The following is an 18,035-nucleotide window of genomic DNA, read 5'->3' as shown; positions in this document are numbered from 1 at the left end:
ATGGTGAAAGGATATTGTCAGGAAGAAAGGATCGACTATGAAGAAACTTTTGCTCCAGTAGCAAGGTAAGAATCAGTTCGAATCTTCTTGGCATATGTAGCACACAAAAACTTCAAGGTATTTCAGATGGATGTCAAGTGTGCTTTCCTGAACGGAGAACTAGAAGAAACCGTATACGTTGAGCAACCACCGGGTTTCATGAATGAAAAGTATCCCAACCATTGCTATATTTTGGACAAAGCCGTATATGGTCTGAAGCAAGCTCTTAGAGCCTGGTATGAAACTTTAACTTGTTTTCTTAAGATGTCCAAGTTTAAACAAGGTTCGGTTGACCCAACCTTCTTTCTCAAGAAAGAGGGTGACCATTTAATGATCATCCAAATTTAGGTCGATGACATCATTTTTGATTCCACAAATTCCAGCCTAACAGTTGAATTCCGGAAGTTGATGGAGACTAAATTTGAGATGAGTACAATGGGTCCAATTAAGTTTTTCCTTGGATTGAACATAAGACAGGGACCAGAAGGCATTTTTATCAATCAAGAGGTTTACACAAAGACTTTATAGGCGAAGTTCGGCATGATGGGAGACTCAAGAGTGAAGGTTCCAATGGCATTCAGGACGAAGCTAACACCATCTCTGGAAAAACCGGCTGCTGATAGGACGCTCTGTCGCCAAATGATAGGGTCTTTAATGTATCTTACAGCTAGTAGACCAGATATTATGTTTTCTGTTTTTTTCTGTGCCATGTTTCAATCCAATCCACGCGAACCTCACATGGTGGCAGTCAAGAACATCTTTCGATACCTAAAGCGAACCTCATCTCTCGGCATATGGTATCCAGCGAAATCAGGATTCTTCGTTCAAGCATTCTCTGATGCCGATCTAGGAGGATGTGGTCTAGATAGGAAAAGCACCACAGGCGGTTGTCAATTTCTGGATGGCAAACTCGTCAGCTGGCAGTCCAAGAAACAAACGTGTGTATCCTTGTCCACAGCCGAAGCTGAATATATAGCCGCTGCATCTTGTGCTTCGCAGGTCATTTGGATTCAAAGTCAGTTAAGAGACTATGGCCTAAACATGAAGCGAATCCCACTCTATTGTGACTCTGAAAGCGCAATCTGAATACGTCACAACCCAGTGCAACACTCAAAGACGAAACATGTAGCACTGAGGTACCACTTTATCAAGGATCATGTGGAAGATGGTAACGTTGAAATTCATTTCGTGCGTTCCGCTGATCAATTGGCTCACATATTCACAAAAGCCTTGCCTGAAGCAACCTTCAATAGAATACTCCAAGGCTTAGGAATGATGGAAGCCAAATCTGTACCGAAATCACCTTCACTTCTATAAGTATAACTTTTGCTTTCGCCTCATTAAAATTTTAACAAGCGAAATAGAGCGAACGCTCGGTCTATTTCGGTTTCGAATTTTTTGGCACCGAATTGTACCGAACGCTCGGTATATTTCGCTTCATCCTTGAAAAGGTGAACGTTCGGTTGACACTTTATGTATACTTTTTGTACATTTTTTTTCTTTATGTTTTTATTTCTTTTTTAATAAAAATCAAAAATACAAAACTATTTTTCCTTTCTGTTTTTATTTCTTTTTCAGAAAAATCAAAAATACAAAAATATTTTTTCTTTCTGTTTTTATTTCTTTTTCAGAAAAATCAAAAATACAAAAATATTTTTTCTTTCTGTTTTTATTTCTTTTTCAGACATATCAAAAATGCAAAAATATTTTCTTTTAATTTGTTTAAACTAGATTGTTATACAATTGTTGCTTGTCTCAACAATGTATCATGGGGAAGGTATCAACTCTTAATCTATATGCTAGCTAAGTGTCCCTAGATGCATGTTGCAGCATGTTGTCCAAAGCCTCGATGACTCTAAAGTGAAGCCTTATTGATTCGATATATACAAATCGTTTCTTCCCAATCAGGCTGCTAAATTCAATTAAGTCATGAGCTACCTTACTCTTCTCACATTGAGTTAAGAGTTATCTGCTTGGTCACTTTCGTATAGCAAAGGTACTTTCGCTTCTTTAACCACCTTACCATTTTTCTTCATTATTTTCGATTCCATGAACGTAACCCTTGAGATTCTCAGCATGTACCACTGAGGTTTACGGTTACACAACATCTGTGTTGGTGATCTTAGTTTCATTTCACCATGATCTAAGTGAAACCCACAATCCAATACCTTTCATGAATTGATGGTGAACAATTGAATGTTCTTGTTTTTCACCCATGTATTGACGAAACCACTCATGTGGTATGTACCAAGAAATCTCTTTTATTTTTTTGAGATCTTTATGAAATTGTCTAAAACTAAGGCATTTCTTCCCAAAATATATAGTTTTAGTTTGTTTTTGAGATTTATTCTATTTCACCAAGTCATTGAAAAAGATTCCAACCTACTTGATGTTGTAGGCTACACAGGCCACACAAGTACTTCACCCAACTTTCGGTCTTATATCAAGATACGACGTTTGGTTGAAGCTAAAAGCCACCCTTATATCCTAATTTTGAAAAGATGCCTTTCAATGCTTCTTAATAAGTATTTGATCGTATTTCTACGGGAAACCACACAGACACTTCTAAGTCTCTCTTGAATTTGAAGGAAGAGATTCGTACCTGGGATCATCCGTTTCGTGTCTCTAATGACATCACTAATATCCCAAATAAATAATTTGGTTTATTTCTTTTTCTTTGGCACACTCTTGCACGAACATCTTTATGATTTTCCAAAAGTCTTGTTCGTGGCCCTAATGGCAATTTTCAGTTCTACAGTTTCCCTTCTAACTCAATGGTGGTCTTATAAGTTATGAAGCTAAAGGTGCTCGGTCTATTTATTTGGACTATGAAGTGAAAGAAGGATTCGCCTCTGCCTTGAGGAAAGAGCCAATTGTCAAACCAATTGGTAAAGCAAGCGATGTGAACAAGATACAAATGGGAAAAATAGACACGAAATATCTCACAGTGATGTTCACTCGTGGAGAGAACCAAAATTGCCTGTTCGCCTTACCCGACAAACACCTGTTCTCCACTACCTGTTTGGAGCACATCTTGAATACCGAAGCTGTTCAAGATAGTGAAGAAGACAAAACAGGCACAACAGTAGATTTCTCTCGCCTCAATTGACGCAAAGGGGGAGATTGTTGGGTATAGAAGAGTGTGTCATTGGGCTTTTTGCTTTAGTCCACTTTGTATACGGTATTGGGCCTGTCCAACCGTTATTTATTAGGGTTATAGTATATATATATAGTGCATGCATGCACCGTGAAAGAAGTTGTCGTTCATATCATTATTGTAACCCTACCACACCTCTACAGTATCAATTCTTCATAGAGTTTTTCTGAGGTTGTGGCTTATTAATCATTCGACATCAGTTTGATTCATCTTGTGTTATTATTTACTTAGTGTTCCTGAGTTGCTTGTTAAGAATCTTATCGATCTTAAAGAGTTTATCTCATCAAGTGGTATCAGAGAGGGTCTTTGAAGATCTATTGATTTTTGAAGAATCAGTTCTTGATTTGATGATTTTCTACACAAGTTATTGAAGATTATTGGTGTTTTGGCGGATTAGAACTGACGTGTGTAAACTCAACTAGTTTTAATCCTACTTTTAATTATAAAATTGACACACAAAGGCAGTGGACCTATCAATTGTGGTGTAGTTAAATAAATAGGGTGTCGAACTCAGGAAACGGAAAATTAAAACTAAATACTAGAATTAACTAAAAACAAGTAATAGAAAATAAGGGTTTCTCTAGTTTTGCAAGACTAGAAACTTAACTAAAACTTAACTATTCAATTAAAAGCTGAAAACACATAAAAACAAACTAAATTCAATGATCAAAAAGGGTTTCTGTTTAGGTTCTACTTATTTACTCCTATGGTTAATTTTTATGATAATATAATAGATTAATTATTATTGGTTACCGACTCTGGTGATTAGATTCGCATTCGCTATTACTAATCCTTAGAAAACATACCAATTCAAACAATGGCCAGTTGATTAAACTAATAGATTTCCTAGGTTAATTATTCGGGTTAAATAAGACCTGTAGCTAGCTAATTAAATTTGGTGATTCAATTAACCTCTTGTTGATGGTGTATCACACAAGCTCACACGTTAATTTACCCATTCTCTAATTAATCCTAGTTTCATGTTCATTATTCCTAGGCATATAGTATTGTGTTCACATAAATTATATGAGATAAACAATTAAGAGATGTTCATGCAGCTTAATCACTTAGCAATTAACAGAAAATAGTTGTGGTTAATGCATAAGGGTCTTTAACAAGCTTATTTTAACAATATCACCAACTAACAATTAATCAAAAGAGTAAATTAAACCATAAGAGCAAATTTGTCTTCCCCAAACAGAAACTAACAAAATTAGTTCATGATTCAGTGTAGGAAAGCTTAAAGACGAATTCAAATAAACCTAACATAATTATATTCAAATGTAAGTGGAAAATTAAACCTAAAGTGCCTTAATCTCTTAAGAATGAAGGATTAGGGTTCTTCACACGTTCTTCTGATCTCCAGCAAGTTCCTTAGTCGCCAAGTAAGTTCTCCAAAAAGCCAGAGTGTCCTCAATTCGGGTTTGTGAAGTCTATTTATATTTTTCTCAAAACAGGGGCTACTCGTCGAGTAGATAACTGACTCGACGAGTCCCTTTGTTGAATCCGTATGCGGCAAGGACTTCTCGTATTTCTTCGCGAACCTTCCTGTCTACTCGTCGAGTAGACGACCCTACTCACCGAGTAGCTTAAGAATTAAGCCTTTTTCTTATTTCTTCCATTCCCGAGCTTTCATTCATGACTCCTGCTTCCTTTTGCTTCCGAGCACGACTTCTGGACTTAAAATATAATTCAAACATTATTAAGTACCTTTTGTCCATAATATGCGAATAATTAGCTAATAATTGATAAAAATATATACTAAAAATATGGCTAAATATGCAAATATCAAAATACCCCACACTTGACTTTTGTTTGCCCCCAAGCAAAACTGAAATTTAACACACTAATATCACATAAGACAATCCCAATCAAACCCAGCCATTATGCCAAGACCGCAACGCGTGCATTTGTGTCTAAATTTTTCCTAAACGACCCCCCTCATCCTAAATACTCACAATCCTCATAAACACTCGCCCACTTCTTTTGAACAATGCTCATTTTATGCATCCCTCCGAATCCATCTGCAGAAAACCTCCTAGTCTCAAGGTGTTTTTGGTTGAGCAACCCAAGCATACATATTCTAAAAATTACAATTTTCGATACCATTATGGAGCTTTTTGGAATTCTTCACTTCCTTGATAATTTGAACTTTAATTTCTTTGAATTCTTCCTTTTTGATTTTCTTTGATTTTTAGGTATCTTCAACTTTTGAACTTTTGGGATTTTGACCTTTTGATCTTCACTTTAACTGCTCCAAAATTTCTTCAAACTCGGACTCGTCGAGTAGGTAATGTGCACTCGGCGAGTCCATCGCTGAGTGAAAAATAAAAATATGCTGCTTTTGGGTTCCGTTTCTGATGTGGCTCGGTATGATAACTCAGTGTATTTTCTTCATTTTTCTTCAACAAATAACACTCTAAGACCTTCCTTGAGAACGGACTCGACCCTAAACTCATGCACATTCTCATCTAGACCCGATCCTCACTCTAACCTTGACAATTGAGACTCTTGCATGCATCCAATCCTTCAACCTGAAGAGAAAACAACCACAAGTGATAAAAGAAAACACATTCCTACGTAAACATCCTACAAGTTCAACACCCAAAACAAAGAAAAGTAAATAGTCTTAAACATCAAAAACACAATAAAGCATCAATCTTCCTACTCGTCCTCATCTCCTCCGGCTCCACTTCCGCCCGCTTGGTTTCTTCTCGCTTGCACCCTTTCATCCCAACTGGACACATACAGGAATCCGGGCCCGGGCCTTGGCGCAAAATGCATTTGCTCAAATAAATAAGTAAATGACTCATTGACATAGTTCACGCCCCGCCCGAGGTCGTCTTGGTACCTTCGCTGCTCAACATTATACCAATCCATAGGTAGCTCCTCATCCACCGGAATAACCGGTGGGTCTTGTGGCACCCGCTCTCTCCTTCGCCTTACCCTCCTTCCCGGTTCTTCCGGCACCAACGTTTCATCATCATTTGGAATACTAACATGCCCCCTCCATAATCGTCAATGATCCTAGCCCTCCTAAATAAAGTTGTGGTGAAGGGAGGACTAGGAATCATAGTCAATGCTCGTGCCTCTTGTCGGTCCAAAATACCATAAGTTCTCGCGAGCCTTGTCACAAACATGCCGCCATTGATTTTTGAAGTCACCCGCTCTTTCACTGCCCCCTCGGCCAAGTATTTTGCCATGCAATATCGCAAATTGCAAAATACATTAGGAGTAATAATACTCCACATGTAGAAGATGTCGAGAGTGGGGACTTTATCGTCATCCTTTCGCATGTTTATAGAACTCGCGATCAGACGATGTATTAGGCGATGAATCGGGGATCGGATCATCCCCTCTTGAGCGGATGAAGGGATGTAGACTTGGTTGGCAATGGTGTTCCACCAAGTAGAGGCAACCACACCCTCGGGCAAGTCTTTGTGACACTGCTCCAAAAATGACTCAAAAGTCTCGGACATGATCTCATTCTGATCATAAATTCCCAGCCTCCACGCCAGCTCTGCCATGCTACACTAGCGAAACTCTCCTCCAAGGCAGAATGAAATGATGTTTGGACTATAATAGTCATCACCACAACGGAAAGAGATGGTAGCAAAGAATTCCCAGCATAGCTCTTGATATACCGGCTCTTGCAACTTAAACAACCGACTCCACCCGTCACAGATTATTTGTACCCCATTAACTTCACAAGACTTGACCAGATAATGGTTCAGCGCTTCTTCCAACCCAGTTTGCCCTATCCAGGACCAGTCCAAATCATTAGGAACATATATGTCCTTCCGCCTCAAAGCCTCCAACTTGCTTTTGGTTCGTGTGAGTGAAGACTTGTTGGTGATGCTTGGAAAAGTCAACCATGGGATGTCCCCATAACTGCCTCATCGTGAGCTTTGACCTCTCTTACACATGGTTCCTGAACAGCAAAGAAACAAGAAAACCACAAACAAAATACCTAAAGTATTAAAAATGGCAGAATATTGGGCATCAGCAGCATGGACTCGCCGAGTCCACAAACTACTCGGCGAGTAGGACGAACTGCTCGAGTCCAAAATCCGTTCTGATGAATTTAACCGGCCAAATCCATAAATTGTTGCAGGGGTTTGCTTCGGAATGTTCCAGGAGTCTATGAATGTAAAAATTTACGTCTAAAACGTCCTAATTTGTCAAAAATCAAAACCCTAAAATCCAAGTCTTCCCAAAAACGGGATTTTCCAGAAATTAAAGGTGTTATTACCCCAAAGATCGAAACATGTAAAGGATTAAGAGCTAAAGTTGTTACCTTGTTGGTTGAATTTGCAGAAAAAGAGAAGAATCAAGATGGATGCTTGAGAGTGTTTGCATGTCGAGTATGGGGAGGCGGCTCGTATGAATAGCTGAGTGTTTGCAAATTAGGGTAAAAACCCCTCTTTTACAGAATGTAATAATTTTTTTTTTCGGGTAAATATATGTACTCGTCGAGTAGGCGGACCTACTCGGCGAGTAGATGCCTGATTCAGCGATTTTTCGGGATTTCTGAAATGGGCTCATCGAGTAGCCTTAGAGACTCGTCGAGTTTTTCATTCTGTGAAAAATTTGAGTTTGTAAAATGAAATGTATGCCACCCCACACTTGAGCATTGCTTGCCCTCAAGCAATCATTTTGAACATAGAAGAAGATTGATGAAAACAAATCCTAAGCAAAATGAAAAAAAACGAAAAAGAGAAGAAAAGAAAGCAAACTCTAAACGCGGGTTGCCTCCCGGAAGCGCTTCTTTTTAAGGAGTCATTAGCTGGACTCCTTCCCGATCTACGTTTCTGTAATCCCTTCCAGTAGCAGCCCTTCTTGAAGTTCTTCATTCCTTGGAATTCCTTCTTCATATTTTTTCACCCTATGACCATTAACCTTGAAATGAGTTCCATCTTTTGATATTAGCTCAATAGCTCCATGTGGAAAGATTTTCTTTACTGTAAATGGACCATCCCATCGTGTCTTAAGCTTGCCCGAAAATAGTTTGAGCCTTGAATTGAAGAGTAACACCTTTTGTCCCTCTTTAAAGTCTTTATTACCTTTCAATCTTCTATCATGTCAACTCTTGGTCTTTTCTTTGTAAATTAAGGAACTAGTGTAAGCTTCATTCCTAAGCTCTTCCAAGGCATTCATTTGCATTAACCGGTTAGTTCTAAGTTCAGCCAAATCAAAATTGCACACCTTTAATGCCCAATAAGCCTTGTGCTCTATTTCAACCGGTAAGTGACAATTTTTTCCATAGACTAGCCTATATGATGTAGTACCAATAGGTGTCTTAAAAGCTGTTCGGAAAGCCCAAAGTGCATCATCTAATTTTTCCGACCATTCCTTCCGATTACCTCCAACCGATCTCTCTAAAATTCTTTTTAACGCCCTATTTGTTACTTTGGTTTGGCCACTTGTTTGTGGATGATATGATGTTGAGAACCTATGCTGGACACCATATTTTTGCAACACCTTAGCTAATTGATCATTGGCGAAGTGAGTGCCCCGGTCACTAATGAGAGCTTTAGGAACTCCAAATCTTGAGAACAATTTCTTTAAAAATCGTACCACCACCCGAGCATCATTAGTGGGTAATGCTTGTGCCTCCGCCCATTTAGATACGTAATCAACCGCCACCAAGATGTATTTATTTCCTTTAGACACGGGAAAGGGTCCCATGAAGTCAATCCCCCACACATCAAATATTTCACACACTTGGATGCTATGTTGGGGCATTTCATTTCGGGATGATATATTTCCCGCTCTTTGGCATGAGTCACATTCCTTGACATATTGAGCAACATCCTTGAAAATTGTAGGCCAATAGAACCCAATATCAAAAATCTTCTTCGCGGTGTAATGTGCTCCATGATGTCCTCCGGCGGGTCCACTATGGCACTGTGCCAAAATTTCTTGACTTTCCTTCCCGAATACACATCTTCTTATCATTCCATCCGCGCAGCTTCGGAAAAGGTATGGCTCGTCCCAAAAGTAGTATTTAATTTCCGAAAAGAATTTCTTCTTTTGTTGGCGAGTCAAATCTTTTGGGATGTATTTGGTTGCTAAATAATTTGCTATATCCGCAAACCATGGCACTTCTCCCGCTACTACCAAGATATACTCATCGGGAAAATCATACCCAATTTTATCTTCTTCTAACTTCTCCAAAAGTGGGTTCTCTAGTCTTGATAAGTGATCGGCAGCTACGTTTTCCATCCCCTTTTTATCGCGTATTTCGATATCAAACTCTTGTAGAAGTAGGACCCAACGTATCAATCTGGGCTTTGCATCTTGTTTGGCAAATAGATACTTCAACACGGAGTGATCGGTAAAAACGATTCTCTTGGATAATACTAAGTATGGCCGGAACTTGTCAAAAGCGTATACCACTGCTAACAGCTCCTTCTCGGTAGTAGTGTAGTTCTCTTGGGTAGGATTCAATGTCTTGCTTGCGTAGTAGATTGGTTGAAAATGTTTATCAACCCTTTGCCCTAAAACAGTATCCACTGCATAATCACTAGCATCACACATTAACTCGAAAGAAAAATTCCAATTTGGTGCTATCATGATAGGAGTAGTGGTTAATTTTTCCTTTAGCAGATGAAATGCCTCATGACATTCCTTGGAAAAATCAAATGGGGCGTCCTTCAAGAGTAATTGAGTCAAGGGCCTAGCAATCTTTGAAAAATCTTCAATAAACCGGCGATAAAAACCCGCATGGCCTAGAAAGCTTCTTACTCCCTTGACATTTGTTGGAGGTGGTAAATGGGCTATCGTATCAACCTTTGCTCTATCCACCTCTATCCCCTTTTTAGAGATCTTGTGACCCAACACAATGCCTTCCTTCACCATAAAATGACACTTCTCCCAATTGAGAACAAGGTTGGTCTTCTCACATCTTGCTAGCATTAGATCCAAGTTGGACAAGCAATCTTCAAAAGAGGACCCAAAAACCGAGAAGTCATCCATAAAAACCTCCATAAACTTTTCGATCATATCATGAAAGATAGCCATCATGCACCTTTGGAAAGTGGCTGGTGCATTGCATAACCCAAAAGGCATGCGTCTATATGCAAATGTTCCACTCGGGCATGTAAAAGTGGTCTTCTCTTGGTCTTGTGGGTCGATTGGAATTTGAAAGTACCCCGAAAACCCATCGAGAAAACAATAATAAAGATGACCGGAAAGCCTCTCAAGCATTTGATCGATAAAAGGCAATGGAAAGTGATCCTTGCATGTGGCCTCATTTAGCTTCCTATAGTCGATGCAAACTCGCCACCCGGTTACCGTCCTTGTTGGAATTAATTCGTTGTTTTCATTAGCCACTACCGTCATGCCTCCTTTCTTCGGAACCACTTGTACCGGACTCACCCATGGGCTATCGGAGATTGAATAAATGATTCCGGCATCTAGTAAGTTCACCACCTCCTTTTTCACAACTTCTTGCATGTTCGGGTTGAGTCTTCTTTGGCGTTGTACTACAACTTTTGATCCATCTTCTAAGTTGATTTTGTGGGAACAATAGGCCGGACTAATTCCCTTTATGTCGGTTATCTTCCATGCTATAGCACCTTGCCTCTTCTTTAGTACAACCACAAGGCTCTTCTTCTCATGTTCGGCCAAATCAGCAGCTATAATTACAGGTTTTTGCTGGCCATCTTCAAGAAATGCGTACTCCAAGTGATCTGGTAGTGCCTTGAGCTCAGTTTTTGTGTTCTGAATGCTGAACACGTCGAGTCCAGTAAGGGGAATCGTCGAGTCCATTGTAATTTTCGCGACTGTTTGGGTTTCTTCGAATGGACTCGCCGAGTCGGTCGAGGCTACTCGGCTAGTCGGTCTTTCTGCACTTCTGATCAGTTCGTCATACTCAGCTTCCTCGAGCAGTCTTTCTAACTCCATCAGGTCCCTTTCAGCATCAAACTCTTCTTCAAATGAGACGGTGGACTTGCTTGGTTTTTCTTCTTTCCAATCTTCCAACAATTCTTCCAACATGTCAATTGAAAATGTCGTGTCATCACTACTCCTTGCATCCTTCATGGCTTGATCAACTCCAAATGTGACTGATTCATCTCCTACCCGAAGGGTAAGTTTAGAATCTCGCATGTCGACGATAGCACTTGCCGTATTAAGAAAAGGTCTTCCGAGTATGATCGGGACTTGGGGATCCGCTTCCATGTCTAAAACTATAAAGTCCGCGGGGAACACGAACTTGTCCACCTTCACCAAAAGATCTTCACAAATTCCTCTAGGAAATGTAACCATTTTGTTTGCTAGGTGGATTGCCATACGAATGGGTCTTGGCTCGGGGAGATCTAACTTTTTGAAAAACGAGTAAGGCATGAGATTTACACTTGCCCCTGAATCAGCTAGCGCGTAAATGGTGGCCAAGTTTCCAAATTGGCAGGGCAATGTTAAACTTCCCGGATCTCCTTTCTTCTTAGGAAGTTTGTTCAACATAGCAGCTGAACAGTTCTCGTTTAGGACCACCTTCTTCACTTCTTCCATCTTCCTTCTATTAGTTAGAAGATCCTTGAGAAATTTGGCGTATTTTGGCATTTGAGCAACCGCTTCTATGAATGGTATATTAATTTGAAGAGCCTTTATGTGTTCTAGAAACTTCTGGTAGTCTTCTTCATTCTTTTCTTGCCTAGCTCGGGCTGGGTATGGCAGTGGAGGCTGATATGGTTTAACAGGAGGTTTATTTTTCTAATCAGGTGTCGGACTCGTCGAGTCCATATTGTGGACTCGGCGAGTCGGGTCTGGGTTCAGCTGGGTTTGATCTTGATTCTGCCCTTCTGCCTCCTTCTCTTGCACCGGTTTCGGATCTTCGTTCTGAATAGGGGCTAGAGGAGTTATTATCTTTCCACTCCTAGTTGTCACAATATTTATATGTGCACCTTTTGGATTGTTTTCGGTGTTACTAGGAAGTTCTCCCGGTGCTCTTTGATTCATTTGTTGGGCAAGTTGCCCCAGCTGCTTCTCAATGTTGTGAATAGATGCTTGCTGATTCCTTAATATTGTTCTTGTATCTTGTATTGCAGCATCGTGGTCATTGTGTCTTTTCTCGGATGCAGCCACAAATTTAGTGAGCATTTCTTCTAGATTTGGTTTCTTTTCTTGTACCGGCTCCTCCTTTTGGTAAAAACCCCTTGCCTTTTGTCTATATTTCTCCTCCCTCGCTTTCTTGTACTCATCATAAGGAAGCCATTCTTTCTTAGGTTTTCGCCAATCGTCATCAAATCTATCACCACTAGAATAACATACTTGCACTTTCTTATTCCCGTTCTCGTCCAAATCACAATCTCTAGTTAGATGAGGCCCATTGCAATTCTCACATCCTACCCGAATAGCATGGATTGTTTGATCCATTTTATCCATCCTCCTATCCATGGTTTTCAACATTGCCATAACTGCCGACAAATCTTCAGAAGCTGCATAAGCTGATCCCTTGGTCATATCATTCCTTGGATTGTGGTATTCTCTAGAATGCTTAGAGAATTCTTCAATTAGTTCTTTGATCACCAGGGGTGCCTTCTTTGTGAGGGGTCCTTGCGAGTCAAGGAGCTGCCTAGTTGTTACATTGACTCCATCATAGAAAATGGAGACTTCTTGTTGGCTATTAAGATCATGATGTGGGAAATTCCTTAGTAGACTTTTGTATCTCTCCCATGCCTCATAAAGGGACTCTCCAGGTTGTTGTTCAAAGTTGGCAATATCTTTCTTCAACTTGGCTATTTTCGAAGGTGGGCAAAACTGGTCAATAAATTCTTCCTTCATCTTAGCCCATGTAGTGATGGATCCGGGAGGGAGTGACTTGAGCCAATCCTTTGCAGCACCTTTGAATGTCACTGGAAGCATACGAAGCAGTTGGGTTTCGCGAGGCACATTTGGAACATTAAAATAATCAGCCACATCATTGACTTCATCCAAGTGTTTATAGGCATCTTCGTGGTCTTTTCCGTAGAAGGGGATCTCCTTGAGTTGAGCAAGTATGTGACCCTTAAGCTCAAAAGTGGCAGTCGCAGGAATTGCGGGTTGCACAAGTCCCGGGCTGGTATCATCTCGTATCCTCTTCTTCCATTCGCCCATGGGAACTTCATCGATGTTCGCCATGGTGTTGTCAAAGTCACCTTCTAGATCGCTACCTTCTTCAAATTCGCTTTCTTCTCTTTCGGACTCGTTCACGATGTCTTCCTTGATTGGGTCTTCGTTTTCCAAGGAAGAGGTGCTGGATGCTCCTGATTTGCTACTCTTTTTCTTGCTAAAAACGGATTTGAGATTCTTCAAAGGTGAGTTCTTTGAAGAAGCGGATTCTCCAACGGCTTTTCCTTTGTTCTTCTTTAGAGCGGACTCCGGGTCTTCAAGTGGAGGAACCAAAGACGTATTGGATCCTCGGGTCATGTAACAACTGTAACCAAAGTAAGAAAAACGCGTAAAAAGAACAAAAAGAAAATAAAAATAAAAACTGTGAAACAGCGCTGGACTCGCCGAGTAGCGTCGATTGCACTCGGCGAGTTCAAGGCAGAAACAAAAAAAAATCTAATTAAATTTCTAAAACAGAAAACTATGAAAACTAATCCTAATAACTAAATTACCTAAAAATAACTTTGTGCAAGATAAATCTCACACAAAGGATCGATAAAGCTAGAAATTAGTGCTAATTTTTGAACCGTTCCCCGGCAATGGCGCCAAAAACTTGATGTGTGTAAACTCAATTAGTTTTAATCCTACTTTTAATTATAAAATTGACACACAAAGGCAGTGGACCTATCAATTGTGGTGTAGTTAAATAAATAGGGTGTCGAACTCAGGAAACGGAAAATTAAAACTAAATACTAGAATTAACTAAAAACAAGTAATAGAAAATAGGGGTTTCTCTAGTTTTGCAAGACTAGAAACTTAACTAAAACTTAACTATTCAATTAAAAGCTGAAAACACATAAAAACTGATAGGTTTTATACAAACAATCCTATGTGTGCATGCAACCCTAATTGGATCTATGTTTTCACTATTAGACATACAACTTTATGAACACAAAAAGAAACCTGGAATTCTCCTCTAATTTTCGAAATCTACATAGGAGAATAGAATACATACCTTTTGTTGTTATATAGCAATAACAACTAGTTCCTTGAATTTCCTTAGCTCTTGAAAGCAAGTACCACAAGTGTAGTACCTCTAATGGCTCACAAACACACTAGGTGAAAGGATGAATATGGGAGAGAGGAGAGAAGGGTATCTTGCTCTAAAATTCGTCCCTTTTAGGGTTTTTCCAAGGAGTGGTCGAATTCTAGTGCCTTAGGGTGCTATTTATACTTGAGGCTAGCTAGGGTTTCAAGGTGGAAACCCTAATCCCTTAGCTTAGGGCCTAAGCAAGTCCATGGACTCCTTTCCTTAAGCCCTTGGACGAAAAATCCTAGATCCTTCTAGGATTTTCGTTCAAGCCTTAATAAAGGTGATCCAATAGCCCAAAGTCTCAACTATCAAATAATTACAAAACAGCCCCTGTACTTTTAATTAATTCCTTTAATCCCAAAATTAATTCCTAATTAATTTCTGATTAAATACTAATTAATAATATGATTCCAAATTAATATATTATTCATATAATATAATAAATAAATCATATTTATGCCCTAATCAACCTCTCTCCTCAACTGTCATCCTGTCTAGTCACCAGTGTGAAGGCAACCCAAAAGGACCATGCTCACAATCGGGTCAAGTACATACCAAAATAGTTATGGACTTAGACACTAATCCAACAGTCTCCCACTTGGATAAGTCTAATAACTATTCCGCGTATGAATTCAGAACCTGATCAGCAATCGTAGCTTCCAAAAGCCGCTGTAAACTCTGATCTTATCAGATACGCGTGTCCTTTAGATAAGGGATCATATATTCCTCCATTCTATGAGATATCGTATAGACATGAGACATGGATTGAAATCATTCTCTCAGTCTATGTGTCGTTTCCCGATTTCCGATTTATGACGACTGACTAATTGAACAAATCAAATCAGTCCTGGCCCGGCCGAGCACTTTCCTTTGTCATCACTAAATCATCGAGGGGCCCACATATATCGCTTTTATCCCACTTTGGGTAAAAGGAATGGATAAACTTTGACTCAAATGCTTGCTTGCACCTACTAATCGAATCACACACAACAATAAGTTTTATAACACCAAGTTACTGGTGTGTTTACTTATCATCAATGTGCAACGGACCAGCAAATAACAACTCACACGTCTCGGTTTCAAGAATATACAATGTTATCGTCTCACTAATCACCCGTGATAAATCCATGAAGTGATTCAAGTGAGCGTGGGTTTAATCCAATACTTTAATCTTACCAAAGCACTCATGAACTCTGCAGCAAACTTGTGTTATGTCTAAACACTTTAGACAATCTGCAGACAGATTCATGACAGTCTTCCTTCATACCTACTTCCAACGTATGACCGACTGTGGAGGTTCGAATAACCCAGTTATTCTGGAAGTCAAAACATGCAAAGTGAAACGCAATAATAATATTAATCCTATATGGCCCCAAAACTTTTGAGCGTAAATAAAAACACTTTTATTTAAACACCATATTGATTACTCATTATTCATTGCTTACTGTTTCAGAAAATCAACTTATTACTCGAATTATAACCACAACTGTCCCATGCTCCAAGCATGCACACTTTGGTTTCCTATGGTCCATACTTTGTGAAATAGATCAATTGAAAAACTTTTACAATGAAACTCATTTCACAATCCCCAATCCTTATTATTAGTATAAGAATACCAAATTCTTGCCACTTTTAGAATATGTCAGATTCTAACATTTTATGCAATGATTCTTTCGTAATGTCATAGCACAAAAGTCACCAAGACTCGGTTAATGAAATTACAAGGTATTCTATCGGAAATTGTTACAAGACAATTCCATAGACGTGAAGTCTCACATTCAAAGTACATTCCTTTGAACATCCTTCTCGCACAAAATTTTCTAATCTAGACATAAATTCTTAATTTCCAACTCCCATTAATGGAAACATTTCCTTTGCCATATGACAACTCATTCTTAATAGAATCTTATCTATTCATAATAATGTCAATATAGTCCATCCAGTACTATACTTCCAACTACTCACAAGCGACAAATCCTCAGTGAACCTCAGATCGTCCTTTGATAGTTGTTTAATTATTTTAGTCAAAACTGATTCTAGTCCTTTTTCCCTCTTAATGCCCTATGCATTTGGAAAATTTTAGAATGGTCAAATATTACAGCATATGCAATCGATCCTATACCCAAAGCGTATTGGACACGATGCATAATGTCTCACATAAAGATATGATACTGTATCAGTCTTTTGCCATAATATTTTGTTAGCCATGTTCTCACAATTCGAACTATGAAGAGGGATGCCGTAATCATAATCGAATTTTGAGAACGTGTTATGTATCCTTGACTAAATTTTATTAACATTTCTTGATCTAAGCTTTTAGATTTTGAAACGAAGTATAATATTCTCTCCCTTAATTATAGCAAAACAACTTTTCAACCCCTACAACTTTGCAAAGTTAATCTTGTTTTATATAATTAATATTGCTAACTCGCAATACTTGAAATAATAATCATGCTCCCACTAACACAATGATTATTTCCATACAAGCATAACACTTATGCTCCCACTAGCTTTGACATGTATTCAGAAAACACTTGAACTTCTAGAAAACAATGCTTATTGAATTCCTTAAGTTCATATTTCTAATATCTAATGCTTTGATAAGCCTTTATCTAAGCTTTTTAAGCTCATACACCTTTCCTTAGATAGCTCGCATGTGTGTCTAAACAATTTAGAATTTATGTTACTAAGTCCTAGATGTTCAGACTAATTGCCAAATCTCACAATTCGAACTATGAAGAGGGATTCCGTAATCATAATCGAATTTAAGAATACAATTATCACAATTGTTATCTTCTTTAAAATCTCTCTTAGTGAAAGCATTTCCTCAAAATCATTTTCATGAAGGAGGGAGACCTTATGACACTTAGATTTTAAAGTGTATGTGTTCCTATCCATTTGAATTTGTCATAACAATAATCGTAAGACAATGTTCGTGACAAATCTAACTCATATGGACTGAACTTGTTCAATCTCGATTTCCTGCCTCATGGTAGCATGAATGCCCACCATTGCTTCCAGGTCGTTGAGTAGTTCACCCTTTCCTATCAATGTACTTTCCATTGATTAGGGTGCCTTGCCTTTATGAAATCAATTCATAGAACTCATATTGCATAGTTGACTTCATCTGGAATGGCGCAGAAACAAAATTATATCAACACGATAGGTCGCCAACCTCAAGTCGTGTGCTAGTGATTAACTATCGGTTTATTCTTGATTTGTTCTTGAAACTTTTCAAGGCAATTGAGACTCCCACTGACCTCTTGACATATATGATTCTCTTGTCAGGAACCTTTCCTAGACAAAACAAATATTCAAGAGTTAGTGTAGTTCTTATCAAGACAAAACACTTCACATAATTGGTCCTAGTTGGTCTTTGTCTTATCCAAGACAGCACAACTTACCAATTTCAAATGTGCAAGAATAAGAAAACCTTTTCCAAACTCCACATTTGATGAGTGTTATAAACCTACTTAAGACTTGTCACTCAATTCACAATCTTGAAATATAACTCTAAGACTTGATATTGGAACGAAGTATGATTGACTTCTTGATTTTAACCATTTCTACAATTCTCGATTCCTCTTCTTAGACATACAAATACACTAAGACTCACTTGGAGGATCAATTGAGATATGGTTCTTAATCATTAAG

General features: G+C 38.8%; 1 protein-coding gene and 1 non-coding gene across 2 annotated transcripts; one reads left to right on the top strand and one right to left on the bottom strand.

Moving 5' to 3' along the window:
- Nucleotides 1–8,278: 8,278 nt before the first annotated feature.
- On the bottom strand, nt 8,279–13,606 carry LOC145132018 (uncharacterized). Its single transcript, XM_079066657.1, has 4 exons — nt 12,933–13,606; nt 12,020–12,446; nt 10,493–11,881; nt 8,279–10,189 (listed from the first exon to the last, which is right to left on the bottom strand). The coding sequence occupies exons 1-4, from the start codon at nt 13,604–13,606 to the stop codon at nt 8,279–8,281; spliced, it is 4,401 nt and encodes a 1,466-aa protein (XP_078922783.1).
- Nucleotides 12,828–12,934, top strand: LOC145134983 (small nucleolar RNA R71). Its single transcript, XR_013719465.1, has one exon. It is a non-coding gene; the product is annotated as a small nucleolar RNA R71 (small nucleolar RNA).
- Nucleotides 13,607–18,035: the final 4,429 nt, after the last annotated feature.

Source organism: Lactuca virosa, chromosome 8 (genome assembly GCF_052849685.1).
Source record: "Lactuca virosa cultivar CGN04683 chromosome 8, Lactuca_virosa_CGN04683_v6, whole genome shotgun sequence".
Classification (NCBI taxonomy): domain Eukaryota; kingdom Viridiplantae; phylum Streptophyta; class Magnoliopsida; order Asterales; family Asteraceae; genus Lactuca; species Lactuca virosa.
This window is presented reverse-complemented; position numbering and strand designations above follow the sequence as displayed.

Bases quoted from the DNA above. Each gene is read 5' to 3' on its own strand.
- LOC145132018 (XM_079066657.1), bottom strand. From the start codon at position 13,606: ATGACCCGAGGATCCAATACGTCTTTGGTTCCTCCACTTGAAGACCCG. The intron at 11,882-12,019 runs GTGCAAGAGAAG...AAACCATATCAG, and splicing joins AGAACGAAGATCCGAAACCG to CCTCCACTGCCATACCCAGC. The intron at 10,190-10,492 runs GTAACCGGGTGG...ATGATCGAAAAG, and splicing joins AATTAATTCCAACAAGGACG to TTTATGGAGGTTTTTATGGA.